General features: G+C 40.9%; 1 protein-coding gene across 1 annotated transcript; it reads left to right on the forward strand.

Moving 5' to 3' along the window:
* Positions 1-6,589: 6,589 nt before the first annotated feature.
* Positions 6,590-19,325, forward strand: haao (3-hydroxyanthranilate 3,4-dioxygenase). Its single transcript, XM_007892438.2, has 10 exons — positions 6,590-6,867; positions 9,793-9,871; positions 11,590-11,673; positions 12,462-12,568; positions 13,068-13,157; positions 14,363-14,406; positions 15,752-15,900; positions 16,077-16,142; positions 17,596-17,678; positions 18,962-19,325. The coding sequence occupies exons 1-10, from the start codon at positions 6,785-6,787 to the stop codon at positions 19,083-19,085; spliced, it is 909 nt and encodes a 302-aa protein (XP_007890629.2). The 5' UTR covers positions 6,590-6,784; the 3' UTR covers positions 19,086-19,325.
* Positions 19,326-20,860: the final 1,535 nt, after the last annotated feature.

Raw genomic sequence — 20,860 nt, forward strand, 5'->3', positions numbered from 1 at the left:
GCTGCAACGGGTACAGCTAGTAAATATACTAGAGTCCTGTGGAGTCCTGTAGCTCAGTGGTTAGAGCACTTGCCTCGCAAGCGAGAGACCTGGGTTCTATTCAAATGTTGGGCAAGTTAACTTACTCAACATGTTTGATTACATAGTAGTAAGTAGGACCCAGTTGTTAGTCGATTCGTAGATCGCTTTTCCGGGGATAATAATTCCTAAAAAGCAACACTTTGGTCACTCAATCCACGACTGTTTGCGGGACACTGCTGTGCGCAATTGGCTGCCACTTTTCGCCCACAAATATACAGTCAATTTACTTTACAGTATAGTCTGTGAAGCGCTTTGAGAGGTCTAGAAGACGTGAAAAGTGCTATGCCAAATGCAAGGATTATTTATTTATTGTTTATATATACTTATATACTAAATCAACACACTAATATGCAGTAACCTGCAGAGGGCGCCCTTAGACAACATTTCACTTGACCCTATCTTCAGGTGGGAACTTGGAGAATATTGACCTCCTGAAATATACTCCATTACTTTTTCTGTTAACTCTTCATTGCTTTGCAATAGTATTCTGGGTGGAGGGTGTTAAGCTGATGTGAGAGTGTAGACTGATTTGGTTAGTGAATTCATTCGGACTGGGCTTTGCTGAGAAAACAAATATGGATCAAAGAACTGCAAACCAATGACAGAAAGAATGTTTTCCAATCCGCAGAAGATGTAAAGATGAGATCAAATAGGCCAAAGGGGCCTTCTTTGTCCAAACCTCTCAGTTAACTTGTTGAAGCAAATCTTCCCCTTATTATTAACGTAGCTCTGACTGAGACATTTCTGTAAAGGATTCTGAATACTTCCCTGAATTGACGCAACTTCTTCCAAATTCATTAATTGATTTCATAATGATTTGATTTGATTTACTAAGTTCATACAAAGTGCCTGATAGAGGCTAGTAATGCTGATACAATTTTAATGCATCGGGATTCAGTGCATCGCAGTGCCTGCAGATGGGGATCTTGTACAACATTACCAAGCTCAGTGCAGGGCTGTCATCTGGTGATGTGTTTGGACAAAAATGGCTGCGTAAGGAGTGTATCAGAAATTTATTTTGGCATTTTTGTATTAACTCGATAAATGATGTACAAGCATATCTCAGAATTTTGTATATAATTGTGCATCTTTGTTGTGTCACTAACAATGCATCATAGAGCAATAATGGGGCTCTTTACCATTGACTCAGACGACTAATGAATAGTGATTTTTGGACAAAACTTGTGGGAAACTCAGCCGCCAAATGAAGTCCATTGTGGAAAATTTATCTGTTCCCAATGTCATAAATCTCCATTGTCCCAATCGTAAGTTTCTACATCTGAGTTGCAAAAAGCACCACAGTGGGTTTCAATTTATATTGGCAAAATTATTTTTTAATAGTTGCTTTGGCATAAACTTGGATGAGTCTCAGTCTGACTCTCTGAAAGTCCGATCAGACTCCGAGTGTCTAACGACCGCAAGACATTTCTTGGCAGGAGAGAGGATTCTGAGTGGAGTTCAATGGGTTCCTGAGACACGTCTGAGAAGCTGGAGATTGCTTTGGTCAGCATTGTATCTGACAAATGCAGAAAACCCGTCACCACAATTAAAAATATCCAAATCAGACTGAGAGTTCCATATATGTATGCCACCTACACATGGAAATTTCCCTGCGTACTCTCACTCTGGAATGACGCACCCTGTTTACCTAATTCCGGACATTATCAGGCATAGGCTGGAGAGAGGCAAGGCTTCAGGACCCCAGAGTATAGATTGGGGTACTGCTGCAGTTCACCTAGCTAAAACCACATAGCTTGAGAATCCTGTCTGGCAAACTTATCACTGCTCGTGCAGCTAGGACCACTCTACCCATTAGGGCTTTGGCTCACAGGATTAACAGTAGGAAGAATTCCTGTCCTTACTGTAGCTGCAGAAATTGCTCCAATATTTACATATCTCTTTGTGAATATTGCAACTTAAACCCCACTGCATGACTCAGTGGAAAATTTTTCTTAAAGTCATCCTGAAAGTAAAGTACTTTTTGAGGGGTGTGCTCTTGAGAGATTTTGTTGTAGGCTATGGTAAATAGACCAAACATATTGCTCCTGCTCTTTTATCTAAAAATCAGAAACTCAATAATGTCTTATCTTAATAGCTCTTGATATGTACACAAACCTTATTTTACAGTGCATATGAATTACTGAATTTAAGGTTTTTATTTGACATCAATAACTGAGGAATCAAAGGCGATACTGTTCTTTTGCTTCAATCTACCATGCTGTCTGGCAAGGCTTCTTGTGTTTATCAGATGTCAGAGTAGGTACATGGTAACAGAGCGATTCAGTGTTTATTCTGGTTTACTTTTAATATCTCCGCAGTGTGGTAAATAATCAACTGACACAATTAGAGCAGACACAATCCTTCCATTGTGCGGGCTTCAACTTTGAAAGTGCGACGGGCACATGAAAGGGCCTCATGTGCGCTGTGAGTGCAAGCGCTCAGTAACAGCCGGGGTTTAAAGGGACATTTCTGGGATGGTGCCCCAGCAATAGATACTCTAGGGCTGTCAGTGTCCGTAAGCTGTACCCCAACACGTGGTGTTAATGTACTGTACCTCAGCAGAAGGTACTGCAGGATGTCCAGTGTCTATGACAACCCAGTCGGAGTCAGCTTCTCAGAAGTGAAAGGGAATAATATATTTCTCAACAATTAACCACATTTTGTATGTAGAATTTCGAGGTAATCAACAAAAGTGACTTGATTATCTTATACAGTAGTAGTTACAATTGCGGATTCTTCACAATGGGTGATCTAACGTGGCCAGCGTCACTTGCATTGGGAATGAAAAGGAACAAATGAGCTGCAGACATTCCATGTCTATTAAATGTCCTGCATTTGCTGGAGGTTCTGTCCTTCAAGTGAGATATTATTCCAATATCTACCTGTTCGGTGTCCTGGTCAACAATCCCCCAGATTAAAACATAATCCTTGCATTTGATATAGCGCCTTATCACATCTTTGAGATGTCTCAAAGCGCTTCACAGAAGTAAAGTAATTGACTGTATATTTTTGTGGGGTCATGGTTGTTTGTGGGACATTGCTGTGCACAAATTGGCTGTCCTATTTGACTACAAATACATAATTTACAGTAAAATCACGTGAAGCATTTTGATGGTATAACACTATATCAAATGGATTATTATTTTAAGAGAGTTTATGGACTTTAACTTTGCTTTCTGGCAGGGAATTCCACATTGGAACCAACCTCTGTTTAAAGAATGTTTTTCTAACCTCCAGTTTAATTCTTTCATGATTAACTTTAGATTGTGCCCTCTCATTACTGGCTCACCAACCAGTGGAAATAATCTATTACTATTCACCCGATTATAATCATTCATAATCTTGAAGATCTCTATCAGGTCACCTTTTGACCTTCTCAGCTCCAGTGAAAAATAGCTCTAACTTCTCAAGTCTTCTGTGATGCATAAATCTTCTTCATGTCTGGTAGTGTTGATTTCACAACCATTTGTCATTTGTATGTGAAAAATGTAAATTAGCATGAGTTTGTTAAATTGTTTTTTTCAATGTGACAATGTGTTTAGCTCTGCGAAGCAAGCTGGAGTTACCATCACATGCCATGCTCACATTGTGCTGAATGGTACCTTGTGTAATAAAAAAAATTGCATTACATATAACGCCATTCACATCAGGAGGACATATCCTGTAAAGCGCATTGCAGGATTTTACTGTGTATGTTGTTGGCAATTTGAGGTATTTTGTCGTAATACCTGTATTTTGAGTTGCACCATTGTGATTGCAAAAAATAGTGGTTTGGAAACTACACATAATAATATAATAATCTTTGCATTTGATATAGCGCCTTATCACATCGTTGAGACATGATAAGGTTTGCACCCGTTGTGGGTGTGTTACCAGTCCGGGCCTGATGGGGGGGCATCAGCACACTTTCCCATAGGGAGGAGATTCAGTAATCTCTTGCACCTCCCAGTGGCCAGTCCTGGAGCTGCATTGCCAGTGCTCTGGGAGATGGGCTGCATCATGTTCACTTGGTCAGGGCAGGGATATTGTGCAGGGAGATGGAGGAGGGAGGCTTGGAGAAAAAATAAGGTTTCATTTAGAAAATGGAAACAAGATGCAAATTATTCTTTTTAAAAAATTACCATTGTAAATGTATAATAACAGTGACAGGTTTAAACACTGAATAACCAGGGCAATGTGAACCCATTGAATTCGTGGAAGGAGATTTTAGTCGAGAAGGTGTACATTATTAGCAGATTTGTTGTACTTTGCAAGGATGCTGGCAGTTACACTGTACATAGCAGAAGTGCTGAATGGCGAGACAGATATCTATCATTCTTCTATGGAGTGTCTATGCTCCGCTGCTTTTACATGGAATGTGAAAAAACACACATTTAAAAACAGTCAGATAGCAAAGATAATGTGGATGACAAACTGTTTTTGCTACCTAGGTGGATGACTTCACACTTCCCTACGTTATACTTCACCTGCCACCTACCTGTCCAATCACTTAACCTATCTATGCCTCGCTGCATTTTTTAATATCGTCCTCTGTGTTGGCACTTCCTCCTAGTTTTGTGTCATCCACGAATTTAGATATATTTACTTTGATGTCCTCATCTGGATCGTTGATGTAGATGGTAAATAGCTGAGGCCCAAGGACTGATCCTTGTGGCAACTCCACTAGTCACATCCCGCCAATCTGAAAAGGACCCGTTTATCCCTACTCTTTGTTTCCTACCCGTTAACCATTCCCCAATCCACGTTAATATGCTCCCCCCAATTCCATGGGCCCTTAACTTTTGAACTAACCTTTTATGCGGCACCTTATCGAATGCTTTCTGGAAGTCCAAATAGACCACATCGACTGATTCACCCTTATTTAGTTTACTGGAAATATCCTCAAAAAACTCTATGAGATTTGTCAAACATGACTTCCCTTTTGTAAAGCCATGTTGACTTGTCCTAATTATATTGTGCTCCCCTAAATACCGCACTATCACATCCTTAATCAATGATTCTAAAATTTTTACTATCACTGATGTGAGACTAACTGGCCTATAGTTCCCCATCTTTTCCTTTCCACCTTTTTTAAATAGTGGTGTGACATTTGTATCTTCCAATCCATGGGGACTGTTCCAGAATCTAAGGAATTTTGGAAGATCAGACATAAGGCCTCCACTATCTCATAAGCAACCTCTTTTAAAACCCTGGGATGCAAGCCATCCGGACGAGGGGATTTGTCACTTTTTTGTTGCTAACAGTTTCCCTAGCACCAATTCTCTACTAATGAAAATTTCCCTAAGTTGCTCCCTGTCCTTATCCCTTTGATGCATCTCTATTGTTGGCAGACTTGTTGTGTCTTCTAAGGTGAAGACAGATGCAAAGTACCCATTTAGGGACTCTGCCATATCCTTATCCCCCATTACAACTTCTCCCGTCTCTGACTGAAGTGGACCTACATTTACCCTCACTAGCCTATTCCTCTTAATATATTTGTAAAATCTTTTACAATCAGACTTAATGTTCTACAATCCACCATTCCAGCCAAGGGACATTCCCATGCGTGGGTGGCACACGTAAATATTTGGAACTCTCAGTCTGGTTTGCATAATATTAAGATGGCAATGACCGTCCCAAGCTGCTGCCCAGTCCTCTTCGACCGCGCATTCAGCTGCCCTCCTACCCCTACCCTCCCCGCTCAGGTCCAAATCCCTGACTGTCCAGAGCCATGGGATGTTCCTCCCAACATGAAAGGCACTATACAAATGTAATCTTGTTGTTGTTTTGGGAGGGCCTCCTGATGTGAAAGGCGCTTCACAAATGTAATTTGTTGTTGTCGGTTGTTGTAAAACCCTCAGATCCAGAGGTCGATGTGGAACCAACAAATGTCAGAATAACTTAACATCTGATGTTGATCCAACCTGCTGTGGGTTTTGAACAACTGCAGCACATTCTCGCTGCTGAGAGAGACCCAACTAGAGATTGGAAACCAACCAACGTTTGCTTAAACGTTACCCGTTTAAAACCAAAAACGAAACTTGAAAAGTGAGCAAAAGGCTCTTCACTCACATGACTAGTCTGGTTTTTTTAAAATATATTTTAGTTGGATTTAATGTGACTTTTGTTTGATTCGATGTGGACTGAAAAGAATAGAAAAGATTTAGCATTTTGCGTGCGTTTTGCAGCCTCTTTTTTTTACCGGCAGAGAAACTGAGCAGCGGGTAGGGGATCCCGGCGCAGTGAGAGAGCAACATGTCTGTAAACACAGAAACTATCTGAGACAATACACTGAGCTGGAGATACACACACACACAGAGACACAGCCCAACCCGGAACCTAACATCAGGGGCACTTTGCGCTGCGCTCAGCCACTCATGGCTCAAACCAGCTATTGCTGTGGGAGAGGTTAGAGCTTAGAGACCAATCGTTTGGGTGGGACGTGTGCTGCACTTTGCACTGTAGACGCTCTCTGTTACACAATCTATGAACTTTCCAAAGGGAGTAAAATTACCAACTCTTCCCATAGGGTTAGGCACCACAGCTCTGAAGGTCATGCTGTCCCCACCCCTTTGTTTTCAAAATTAAAACCCACCTTAAAATTGGGGGCTTTGAACTCAACACTCAGTTTATCTTGGCTCATTTAAGACACCAAACCAGACTGCTGCTGTGTGGGACCAGTGAGGATAGTCAAAAACTTCTTTCAAACCCACAGGAACAAATCATGATGGAGCTCCTCTACAATGTAGATCATTGGATCGAAAACAACAAGAAGAATTTCAATCCTCCTGTCTGCAACAAACTTATGTAAGTTGCCTCTTTCCCCACCTCAATCTTCCAAACAGTTTGAGGTTCTTTTCTGCTGAATGGAGATAAACCGGAGTCCAAGCAGTGTGTGTGTAATATTGCTTGGAATATCTAAGGTGCTTATCTTGTTTTGTGAAATCGATTAACTGATTTTTTATTTATTTTCCAACCAAAACATGTGCAGCTCTCAGCCCAACGCACTTGCCAGGATTCCAAAATCTGGTTCAATACCAAATCAATTTGGCTATTAAGTTGATCCGTGAGAAACTATTGTAGGTTCACATCACTATTAGTGTTATCCCTCCCCAAAAAATAATAATTTGGTCACTCAATCCATGACTGTTTGTGGGACATTGCTGTGCGCCACATTAGGCTGCCACATTTCGCCCACAAAATACAGTCTTTACATACATTCTTTATAGCATATTCTGTGAAACGCTTTTAGACATCTTGATGATGTGATAAGGTGCTATATCAAATGCAAGGATTATTATCCTTTTTCTGAAATAAAATAGCAATTCTACAGCATTAAAGTAAAACAGAAGATGGGGTCAACTCCCTTCTCTTTTTGAATAGTGCCGTGATCTTTAACATCCACCTGAACAGGAAGATGGGAACAGGCAGATGGGACCTCGGTTTAACATCTCATCTGAAGGACGGGATTTCCGACAATGCAACACACCCCAAGCACTGCATTGGAGTGTCAGCTTAGAATATTTTATTCCAAGTCCTGACGTGAGACTTGAGCCCACAATCTTCTGATTCAGAGTGCTATCACTGCACCTGGCATAAAAGGAACAATTATAGATCAGATGTCATATTTTCCTGGCTCACATTACACATTGCTGCATTTACTGATTGAGGCATCAGAGATTCTCTAGGCTGTTTAATTGGTCTCTGTAGAGAGACACTGAGCTGGCTTTGTGCTGGTGATAAACATGCATAAAATAAATCCTGAAACAACTATTGTTTTGTTTAATGCAGATGTCATCTAGGAATTTATTGCAACTATAAGAGGGGAGGCAGGGAAGACGTTAAAATCCTAAGAGATTCAAATAGGGTTGAAAAAGAGAATGAACAGGAGATAGAAACATATTGAATGACTACTTCCTAGAAGTTTTTTTTAACAGGGAGGACACTTAAAAACATAAGAACATAAGAACATAAGAATTAGGAGCAGGAGTAGGCCATTCGGCCCTTCGTGCCTGCTCCGCCATTCAATAAGATCATGGCTGATCTTCTCACCTAACTCTGATTACCTGCCCTATCCCCATATCCTCTAATCCCTCTATTTTTCAAGAATCTATCAGTCTCAGCCTTGAAAGTGTTCAAGGACTGAGCATCTACAGCCTTCTGGGGTAGTGAATTCCATAAGTTTACTACCCTCTGAGTGAAGAAATGTTTCCTCAACTCTGTTCTAAGAGGCTGACCCTTAATTTTAAAACTGTGACCCCTGGTTATAGATTCTCCTACCAGGGGAAACAGTGCCTCTGTGTCTACTTTATCAGCCCTTTAAGAATCTTATAAGTTTCAATAAGATTCCCCTAATTCTTCTGTACACTAGAGAATACAGCCCTAGTTTATTCAGCCTATCCTCATAGGTCAGTCCCCTCATCCCAGGAACTAACCGAGTGAATCTACGCTGCACCCCCTCTAGGGCAAGTATGTCCTTTTTTAAATAAGGAGACCAAAACTGCACACAATACTCTAGGTGCGGTCTCACCAAACCCTATACAGTTGCAGCATCTAAACCTTTTGAAATGAACGCTAACATGCCGTTCGCCTTCTTAGTTGCTTGCTGCACCTGCAAACTAACTTTTTGGGACTGGTGTACAAGGACACCCAAATCCCTTTGAATACTAACACTATCTAACTTCTCCCCTTCCAGAAAATAATCTGTTCTTTTATTCTTGCTACCTAGGTGAATAATTTCACACTTGCTAACATTGAATTCCATCTGCCACCTACTTGCCCACTCCCCGAGCCTATCTATATCTTGTTGCAATCTTTTTGCATCATCCTGAGAGCTCACTCTGCTACCTAGTTTAGTATTATCCGCGAATTTAGACACATTACATTCAATGTCCTCGTCCAGATCATTGATGTAAATGGTAAATAGCTGAGGCCCAAGCACTGATCCTTGTGACACTCCACTAGCTACATCCTGCCAATTCGAGAATGATCCGTTTATCACTACTCTCTGCTTTCTACCCGATAGCCACTCTTCTATCCATGTTAATATTTTCCCATTAATCCCGTGGGCCTTGATCTTGAGTAACAGTCTTTTGTGTGGCACCTTGTCAAATGCCTTCCTAAAATCCAAATATACCACATCTACTGGTTCCCCCTTATCCAACCTGCTGGATATATCCTCAAAAAATTCTAAAAGGTTAGTCAAGCATGACTTCCCTTTTGTAAAGCCATGTTGACTCTGCCTAATCTTTTTATGGTCTTCCAGGTATCCCATAACTACGTCTTTTATTAAGGACTCAAGAATTTTTCCTACAACTGACATCAAACTAACTAGTCTATAGTTTTCCCTATTTTCTCTCCCACCCTTCTTAAATAGTGGAGTTACGTTTGCAATCTTCCAATCAATGGGAACTTTTCCAGTATCCACAGACTTTTGGAAGATTATAGAAGATTATATACTTAACAGCATGCCTCGCAAAATCCAGCAAACGTTATCTGAACTGCAGTATTGGGGCCTTAGATTTAATAAAGACCTGCAAGACTAGCACAAGAAATAAAGTCTGTGTGTGGGAAGGGAGTGTTGTTGAGTCTTGTAGTGCTAACTCACTTTAGTTAATTGAATGAATTATTAACCATTAATTTAACATCAGACTGCATTACAATTCTGACTCATACCTTCAAAGCTGTGAAGTATTAACTAATGACTTAGTCTGTCCTCATGCTGTTTTTCAGGCATGCCAAACAGTTAAAGGTTATGTTTGTTGGGGGACCAAACATTAGGAAGGATTATCATATCGAAGAAGGAGAGGAGGTAACGTACAACTGAGACGCCGTCCAGTGTAGAGGGCGGTTTATAAATCCAAGTAGTTGTTGTTCATGGATTCATTCGTGCATACAGGGTTGACAGTTGCAGGCAATCAGTGTCTTAATAATCAACTGATTCACAGTGTGTCTTTCCCCCATTCTCCCAACTCCCACACAGTGCTTGGGTTCGAAGTTAACCACACTGAGCGTGGGCTGCTGCCTTTTATTTATTAAGTTTGTTTTATTAAGTAAATCATGACTTGTGTTAATCTGGCTCATTTGGTGGCATTCTTGTTCTGAATCAGTAGCTTGTGGGTTCAAGCCCACTCCAGGACGTTGAACTCACATTCTATGCTGACTTCTCAATACAGTGCTGGGAATGTGCTGCGTTATGGGAGGTGAGACGTTAAACTGAGGTTCCGTCTGTCTGTTCAGTTGGATGGCAAAAGTCCCTTGACACTTCTCGAAAAGAGAATGGAATTTCTCCCAGTGGCTAGCCAGCAAAATCCCCAAAATAAATTTAAAAATAGGTCATTCACTTCATGGCTGTTTGTGGGATATTGTTGTGCAAATGTTGGCTGCTGTGTTTGCACACAAAATACACAGACATAGCACTTTACCATAAATCCTGTGAAGCGCTTTGAGACAACCTCCTGACATGAATATCAAATTCAAGGATTATTATATTTATATTATTATGGCTGACTGACTGTTTGATGAGGCTGGAAAACTAGTTAGGTTTCTATAGATTTAAAACAAGCCAGCTGCAGATTACTGAGGTAAGTTAACTACAGAGTATTAAGCAATTTGAAAGAACCATTTTTTTAGACAAACATCTAAATTATTTTGGAATGTGGAGTTCAAAGTCTGGGAAATGCATGTTAATGCTTTGTGGAGTATTTTGTGTCAGCAGATCAGTGCAGATAAACTAACTATTGTGCCTGCTACCTGGGTGATAATAATAATAATCCTTGCATTTGATATAGCGCTTTTCAATGTCAGGAGGACATCCCAAAGCGCTTCACAGAACACACTGTAAAGTGAATTGACTGTATATTTGTGGGCGAAAGCGGCAGCCAATTGCGCACAGCAATGTCCCACAAACAGTCGTAGATTGAAAATGACCAATTTATTATTGTTTTTGGTTTTGGAGGGATTATTATTAGGCGTGTGGAGTAAGGAAACTTGCCCAAGGTTTCGCCCTGACCTGCCTGGAATTGAACTCAGGTCTCTCACTTGCAAAGCGAGTGCTCTAACCACTGAGCTACAGGACTCCACTTTGCCAAAAGCCTCTGCCTGAAAGTGAGCATTGTGGGCATTGAGTGAGGACTGGATCAGGCTTGGTTGCAATTCCCCCCACCACCCCCAATGCTTGATCAGCCTGTCAACACTCACTGGCGAGGCTCTCATGGCCACTTGAGTGAGGAACCAGAGGACAACTGTCAGCCCAGATTGTAAATTTAAGAATGAGAGAGAGACAGACATATACACACACATACTCACTAACAATTAGAAAGGATAAAACGCATACAATTGTAGAAACACACAGACCCATTATCCGCCATGTTTTCATATCCACAATGGTCTCAATCCTGTCCCAATTAGTGTGAACATTTCTCTTTGTCATAAATACAGTGTTATTTCTCTTCTCAAAAAACAAGGCTGTGAAAATTGCGCACTCTTCTGATCACTTTATCAACATCTTTTATTTAACTTGTTTTCCAGTTGTTTTACCAGCTACGAGGTAACATGTGTCTGAAGATCATAGAGAAAGGAATACACAAGGATGTGCACATTCGAGAGGGAGAGGTGAGTGCAGTGTTAACAAGTGGCACACTATCACCACTGATGAATCCTACCAATTCTGCTTGGATTTTTCTTTTGATGTCAAGAAGCCAGATTGTGATAAAGGAGGCTCTTGTTGTCTAGTCGGAGATCAACATCAATCGACATCTGAGAGGAATTTTAATGCTTATGCCTCTGACATGTTCGTATACCTTCAGGAGTCACTAGTTACAAAACCCACTGGCGGCTCACATGTGGGTCTCTATTTTTGGCTTTTCAAAAATGATTTTGAGCCAGTGATATCTGTCTTGCTTCCATTGGAAGCTGTTCAGGGCAGAGGCCGGGCTTTTCCTACAGAAAAGAAAAAGAGGGAGATGGCTATGGGTTCAAGACCCACATCAGGACTTTGAACTTGAAGTCTGGGCTGATGCTTCAATGCAGTGCTGGGGTGCACTGTGTTTTGGAGGTACCGACTTTCAGATGACCCATTAAACTAGGATTCCAACTGCCTGTTCAGGTGGATGTTAAAGAACCCATGTCACTGTACAAAAGGGGAAGGGACTTTCTCCCAGTGTCTTGGCCAACATTCACTTCATAGCTATTTGTGGGACATTGCTATGCGCGAATTGGCTGCAGCTTCCCTTACAAAATACTCAGTCCCCACACTTTACAGTAAATCCTGTGAAGCGGTTTGAGGGCTCTTCCTGATGTGAAAGGTATTCTATGGGTGCACAGATTATTGTTATCATTACCATTATTCATATTAGATTGCTCAAAAATACAAGCACTGGCAATGTGTTCTTACTTTCCAGATGTTTTTGCTGCCTGCTCGGATACCACATTCCCCTCAGCGAAAGGCAGACACTGTAGGGCTGGTGATCGAGAGAGAGAGGCTAACGACAGAAACTGATGGGCTCAGGTAACTGGCATTGCACAAGTGGTTAAAATATGTGGAACCTCTGTAAAAAGAAAACAGGCTTAAAGAATCAACAGTGCGATATTAACAAACCCGATTTGGTGCGTTATCTGAGATTTTCAGTGTGCTCGTTTGTGAAATCTATGGTAAACCCTGCATCAAGTGAAACGTGAATTCCAAGCTGTAAACATTCAAAGCAATATGATGAGCAAACCTCTAGCCATGTTAAGTGCTTTTGAGGTATAGAATTAATCTAAGTGCAAGTTGTCTTGTCTCCTTCTTCCTGGTAATTCTTTAGAGATAGAACCATAGAAAGGTACAACAACAACAAATTACATTTGCATAGCGCCTTTCAAATCGGGAGGACATTCCAAAGCAGTAGACAGTCAAGGATTTGCACCCGAGTTAGGGGTTGCCTTCTTGTCCTACTGGCTTGACATTCACAAATATCTGATTCAAACTTTATTTAACACTGTCTGATGTTACATGTCTCCTTTTACAGGTATTATGTAGAAGACTCCACTGACGTGCTGTATGAGAAATGGTTCTACTGTGAAGACCTGGGTACCCAGCTTGGACCGATAATAAATGAGTATGAATCCAACAACAACAATTTCCATTTATATAGGGCCCTCCACGCTGGGCGGTGTCTCAGAGCGCTTAACAATGGCAGAGCCCAAGGCTGAGCCAGGGGGAGGGGGAAAGTGATTGTAGGTGCGATCGAAGAGGAAGGTCTTCAGGCTCGACCTGAAGATGGGGAAGGAGCGGCGAAAGGGTTGAGGCAAAAGGGTTGAGGAAGAGAGTTCCGGGGCATAGTGGCTGAAGGCACGGCTGCCGTGAAGGCAAATTCTTTATACTTGTACCCAGCAAGTAGTGAGACTGTAGTTATTAGTTATTTTACCACCAACAATACAAATGAAGGTATACTGCTTCTATTAAAAAATGGCGTAAAATTTGCACAAGTCCTAACTGTTGTTAACCACTAGGTGGCAGCACACCCCTCCAGGTAAATGGTTTCTTCCTCTCCAGGACTCAACCTCTCCTATATTTTGATTCAAAGATGGGTTCAGGTGGTTTTGTTTGTAAATGTCAGATCCATTTTCCAACTTTTTTCATATCCCTAATTATTTTTATATCTCAGATGCTTATCCAGTTCTCTTTCTGAATGCTTCCCTTTTTTGAATTGACTGTGCTTTCAGTGATCTTTCGCCTCCCCACCCTCTTCAGCTCCCACCCCTCCACCAGCTCAAGTGCCCAGCCATCAATGTGAAGCACTGTGAGAATTCCTCTTGATGTGCAAGCCGCTACATAAATGTAAATTGCATTGAATTGTGTTGGTCCAGCATCAATCACTACTCGCCGTGATGAATTCTACAACCTAACAAGCCTGCGGGTGAAGGAGTTGTTCCCCCTGATCTTTCTGCTATGCCAAGATTATACCCCTCTATCACCATTTTCTCAACTTAAAGGAAATAGTCTTTTGCTATTTACTTTGCCATGTACTTTCGTAAACACTCACAGCTTTCAGGAACAGTGCTTTAGTTTGAGACCCTTCTCAGAGATACAGAGAATTATGAGGTTATGGTTATGTCTTTGAATATGTATATATTATATATTGGGAGACAAAGGGAAGTATGGAGTATCCAGTAACCACGATATGTAACATCCCATTTTATGAATTGGAACAGAGTAGTCACTGTTCTGCGAGGACAATTCTCAATTCTTCCTGAAACATAGCCCCGCAAAGTACTGCAGCAGCAAAGCATTTGGTAAAATATTCTTTCCTTTGTGTTTCAGGTTCTTCAGATCAGAACAATATAAAACTGGAAAACCAAATCCAGGTGCTGCAATATTTAACCTCTCGTATAAAGACATAGGAAATAGACCTAGAATTTAAATCAGTCTTCACCTCACCAACAGTCTGCCATTCTGATTTATAATTCAGTTTTAGTCCTCTGGTTTGGGGTGAACATTTGTACATTATATCAATTGCAGGGATTATTATTATAATACTTTTTGTCAGAAGTGAGTGTTCCCAGGTCGACTGCAGGGTAAAGTTCACCAAATGTAAAATGTCTTTGTGTCCAACATTGAAGTTGTGAACTTCTTTGGCGGTAGGATGAACAAAAATCAACTGTATTTTACACTATATATTTACATCTTTACAGCTTTATTATGTCTCAAATAACTTCACAGGTGTTTTTGTAGGGAAATGAAACAGCTATTTGCACTGACAAGGGCACAAACAGTCATGACGTGAATAATCAATGTACAGTATTGAGAATATTGTTTACCAGGATACTGGAATAAACTTCTTTCTTGTTTTCAGTGGGATCTTTAGTGTCTGCCTGAGCAGGCAGACAGGATTTGATTTTAAGGGCTCATCTGCTAGACCGATAATATCGCAACTAGCACTGTTCTCTGGTATCAGTTTACATAAAAGACTCAAGTCCCAGACATTTTATTTATTTATTTATTTTTTTATTTATTGCTAATCCGGGTGTCAGACGCATGTGGAAACCCATCACCATGCTTCAGAGTATCCAAACCAACCTGAGAGTTCCACGTAATGCACACCACCTACACTTGGAAATTTCCTTGCATCTGGAATGAAGTTTCTGAAGGGATGCACTTTAGCTTAGTTAATTCCAAGAGGTAGCAAGACAGGGATCACAAGAGTGTGTATTGAAGCTGGAGTTTAACCAGCTCAAACCACATAACCTGCCCCTCTGAGCACCTAGTTTCCTGCCTGTTGTCCAGCTAGGACCATTTTGCCTATTAGGGCTGTGATTTGCATGGTTAACAGGAGCTGAGTGGAAAGAATCCCTGCTTCCAGTCCCCCCTAGCAAGTCTTGCTGATGAGTCAGGTTGGTTGGTCGGTCTGTCATCAGCAGTGCCTTGGAGTACTCCAGGCCTGTTTGGTTCAGGACCCACGCAACTGAGCCCACCACAGAGGGTTAATCCTAAAAATCTGATTCCAAGCACATCACTTTGAAGCCAGCTAAACCCCAAGCAGAAACCACTTACCTTCTCCAAAGGAAGAGTCTGAAGGAGGAAAGCGAGGTCTCCTTGAAGCTCAGCTGGTTGCTCAAAATTCTAGATGTGTGTCTTGAATTCACAAACTTGATCTGAGAGTGCCGCCAACTGAACCAAACTGATACCTCTTGTGCTATCTTCAATTTACAGATGAGTTAATGAAAAAAATCCCATTTTGCATCAACACCATCTCTACAGTTATGAAGCCATTTTCATTCCAGGATTGGATCAATCAGCATCGCCAGGAACTTAAAGACACCAAGATCGTGGATGTGTTTGGTGACCAATTTGAAACTAAGGTAAAAGCCAGAGTCGTAAATTGTTAGTCTTTATTCCAGTGAAATATTCGATCTTTGGTGAATGCAAGATCTGTGTCATTTGGAAGCTAAAACAATGACAGATGCCATTGTTTAATTTGATTTGCTTTGGTGTTAGATTGAGAAATGTAAAGAGGCTCTTTGTGTCACTCTGACAGACGGTCGTCTACGGAAGTGGAGAGAGTGAAGAGAAGGCAAATGTGGACACCTGGATATGGCAGCTGGTAGGTGGTGTAAAGCTGTTGTCACTTATCTTGTGACATTTTGCATGCATAAATCTATTCAGTTTTTAATCTCCCCTTACGCTTTTCAATATGGAGTCTAATTTCCTTGTCTTGGTTTGAATCACTGCGGTTTGATTGATTTTACATATGTATAATGCTTGCATTTGATATAATAATGGTATAATAGTTATCCTTGCATTTGATATAGTGCCTTATCGCATCTTTGAGACGTCTCAAACAGCTTCACAGAATATACTGTGAAGTGAATTGACTGTATATTTTGTGGGCGAAACGCACCAGCCAATTGCGCACAGCAGTGTCTGACAAATGGTCGTGGACTGAGTGGCCGATTTATTATTATTATGTTTTTACAGCACAGAAAGAAACCATTTAGCCCACTATGAAAGACTCTCTGTTTAGTCCCACTCTCCTGTCCTTTACTCATACCCACTCGCTTGTATTTTTCTTTTGGAAAGAGTTATCCAATTCTTTACAACTTTTTGTAGATTTTGCTTCAACTTTCATTTTTGTTTGGGCATTTCTATGTTGTAATAACCCTCTGCCTGTGTGAGGAAAACACCTTTTTTGTGATTATCTCAAATTTGTTGCCTTCCAGGTAGCTACCAGCTCACTGACCAGTGGAAATCATTTCTTCCTATTTACCTTATCAATCCCCCTGGTAATTCTGAACAGCTCTATCAGATTTCCTCTCAAATCTCAGATTCAGTGAAAAAATGCTCTGGTTTCTCTAGGCTCTCCTCAGAAGCAAAGCCTGTTATCCCTTGTGGGTTATATAAAAAAGCTGCACAAAAGCAACACATTCTTTCATGAATAGTGATTTTTTAATACAATTTATTGCCACAGAGATAGTGAAACCGAACTCTTCCTACTTTCTATGCATCTGCTGCTCCAGAACTTTAGTGTGAAAACTTTAGATTTCATAACAAATTCAACAATTATCAAAATGAGTATTGTTAAATTTGATCATTTATTATTAATGATTATTTTTAAATTTGTTACGACACATTGCATTTTTTTTATCGTTCCTTTTTTCATCAGCTGCGTGGGTGTCTGACACATACTGAAGTCCATTACTATTCTTAAAAGAGTATGCAAATCAGACTGAGAGTTCCTTCTATTGTCTGTCTGTCTGTTTGTCTGTCAGTCAAGCTGCAATTCGTAAATTGTTGCATTTAACCAACAATCACAAAGACATTTTCTTTGGGGGGACAATTCTGCAAAATTCAGGGAAGTTGGTCATTAATTTCCTGTAACAAACATGCATCATCAAAGGCACTATATGTAACACTGAACAGAGTTTGTATCCCATTCTTTCATGTCCCCAAACATCAAAGGCACTGTATCAAATTCAAAGATGATGATGATTATTATATCTATTTCATTTATATTGGTCCTGCTATGCATCTTTGAGCATTCCTATTCATGATTCCAGGAGGGCACATCAGATGTGTCAATGAATGGCAAAACTATTTGCCTGACTACCGGAAGCAGTCTTCTCATTCCTCTGAAGAGCAAGTAAGTGCATGTGCTGAAGAATGATGTGTATCCTGTTATCATTAGGAGGTGAAACTACACTACTGCGTGAACTTTTTCTGCTCGTATCCCCTTTGTATCTACAAGGCTCTCTATTGTGACCAACGGGGAGGAGAAAGGTTCCTGCCATACAAGCTCTTTTCTAAAGGTGGCAATCTCCCCCACCCCCCACCCCCCACCGCCCTCCTCCCTGCCCCCGTCCCCCCCAACCTTGATGCTATGAGATGAGATGAGCACAAGTGAGGTTTGGATGAATGAAGTCCTTCAGCCTATTGATCCAGATTACCCAACCTACTGTCTCCCCAATACAGCATCAATAAGCTGCTTCTTGAATGAATCCACCAAGCTGCCCTTTCCTCATTCCAAACTTGTCAAGTTTCTGTCGTCTAGGTATTCAAAACCCTAAAAGGAATCATTAGGCTGAAAGTTCTTTGTGCTGAGTAGAAGAGAAGAAACACAAGATTTGATTATTGACTGATGAAATTGTCAGGTTAATGTAACTTAAAAGAATAGTTTTAGACTGAGAGCACAAAACTTACAGAAGGGCCTGTTTCCTATAGAGCAGAATGATTTACACTCGAGAGGGAAATTGGATAGATTCTGATTCAAAAGAGGAGAGTGAAATATGGCCATGGCACTGAGGTTTGAAGGTCAGGAATGTGAACCTAAACACAAAGAAAAATGAATAGGTTAAATAGCTATTTCTCATTCCTACCCCCTCACGTATGTAAAACAGGGCATTCATTCTGCCGTGTTATTAATTCTGCTAAAGATTGAATTACGATGATTTTCAACTGGATTCCTTAATAAGTCGCTCAAGTGGGGAGGTTCTATTAAGCATAAGTATTGGAAGCAGGATGCTTCTACTTTTGAAGCCAGGTTTCCAGCTTGGCATACCATAAGGTTGGGAGGAAACACTTTTGCTGACATCAAGGTACCAATTACACTGCCATTTCCCTGATGAGCACTTTTGCAACCCTAAATAAGCCAGGGAGAGAGTGTGCATTCCGTTCCACGCATGGAAATTTCCACGTGTAGGTGGCATATGGAAAATCTCTGTCTGATTTGGTTACTCCTAAGTATGGTGATGGGTTTCCACATATATAGGCACCTGGCTGGGCTTCTTTTTTGAGAAGTTTTATTAAAAAAAACAGCACATTAGACTCAGGTGTGGCAATAAAATAATTAGCTCTGAGCATTAGCAGGTAAATAAAAACTGTATTTGTTGACTTTAAACCAACTATTGTATCTCTTTCCCGATAAAGGTACCTTTGGAAAAGAGCTGAAGGATGCATTGCACTTTACATTGTACAGGATCCAGCACGAAAGACGATGACAATTAACAGTTCTCAAAAGACGGTTGATAAAGGCCTTGGTGGGAGAGTGTAACTAGCCCATGACATCAGAAAACTACTTAGGGACACAAAGTGCATTTCTCATAAGGATGCCCATGTACATTATACAGAACCAGAAAATGCAGAGCAGATAAGTCATCTAGATGCGCATATGTGCAGAATAATCTGGGATGGGGGTTCATGCATCCTAAACTGTGCAATGTAATGAGGTTACACTGCATTAACTTGTCTGTACAAATTAAATAAATCTGATTCAATAAACTTTTCTACAGTCTGTGGTTGATGATTCATGTTTTGTCTCCTCATATTAAGAGCAATATATTGGATAGTATTATCCTGCCCACATTTGTACTATTGTTTGTACCTACAGGAATTGTACACCATAGAGGCTCATGGGGAAGCTTTTTTTTGGGGTGGGGGTGGCACCTAAAGGATACAAGGCAGCTACAAAATGTATTGATCAGACTATGTTGGACACAGATTGGTGAAACTTACATTCAACATATTACTTTCAGTCACTACAGCAGTTACTTGGAGTTCTTTATGTGAGAAGGTTGGTTGATATGAGATAATTATTCAATATGGTGTAAGTTACAAAGACCATCAAGTTAAGAAATAAATTAGGAAGGAGAGGAAAGGTCAGGCAGAACAGATTTACAGAGTAATAAACTCATGCATTAATTAACCAGTTAAAGCCGTTGAGGCATATAGTGGTGACAGTTTTAAGGGTCAAATTGATGTGTGTTTCGAAACAGAAGAGATTGAGCAATGTAGTGGGAAGGCAGGAAGGGAATAAATTTCCACCAGGGTCTATTCTATTTCCACCATGGTTTATTCTATTATTTCAGCATCACAGAAGGTCCAGAATGTGGCAAATGGTTCAATTAATCTTCACATTGAAATCAGTTTTTCTATTATTCTTAAAAGAACTTAGACCCTGTGTCAACCCAGTTCCTATCTAGACATCTGAAAACAAAAACAAAGTCACTGGGAACACTCAGCAGGTCAGGCAGCATCTATGGAGAAAGGAAAGTGTTTTGGATCCATGACCCTTTGTCAGAACTGGGGCATGTTGGGAGGGAGAGGCATTTAAGGCCTAACAGAGAGAGGTGAGGCAGGGCAAGGAAGCCAAAGGAGAAAATGGGGTAGAGGATAGAGGATGACGGGTTAAAGAGATGTTAATGATGCAAAACAAAGGGGGGATTGCAACAAAGCGGGGAAAAAGAGATGTTGATAATGCAGAACAACGGGGGGAAAGATTGCAACAAAATAGGCAGACCAGAGAGAGAAAAGATAAAAGGGACCAAGATGATGTGGTAATGTGATGAGGGGGAGGGGGAATGTGAGCTGTTATGGTCTGAAATTGTTGAAATCAATATTGAGGCCAGAGGGCTGTAAGGTCCCTAGCAGATAAATAAGGTGCTGTTCCTCGAGCTTGTGCTGTGGCTCATTGGAATAGAATAGGAGACAGTGGATGAAGAAGTCAGAGTGTGAATGGGAGGGAGAGTTGAAGTGGCAAGAAACCAGAAGCTCAGTGTTGTGCTTGTGACAGAACGGAGGTGTTTGGCAAATTGGTCACCCAATCTGCGTTTCGTTTCCCCAATGTAGAGGAGACCACAGTGTAAGCAGCGAATGCAGTAAACTACATTAGTTCATGTACAACAACAACAACAAGATTCCATTTTTAGAGCGCCTTTCACGTCGGGAGGACGTCCCAAGTTGCTGTACAGTTTGGTCAGGATCCGAGCAGGGGGGAAATGGTGAGGGGAGGGAAGGGAGGGAGCGAGGAGGGCGTAGAGAGTCAAGAGG

The sequence above is a fragment of the Callorhinchus milii genome, unplaced genomic scaffold (assembly GCF_018977255.1).
Source record: "Callorhinchus milii isolate IMCB2004 unplaced genomic scaffold, IMCB_Cmil_1.0 Scaffold3, whole genome shotgun sequence".
Taxonomy (NCBI): Eukaryota; Metazoa; Chordata; class Chondrichthyes; order Chimaeriformes; family Callorhinchidae; genus Callorhinchus; species Callorhinchus milii.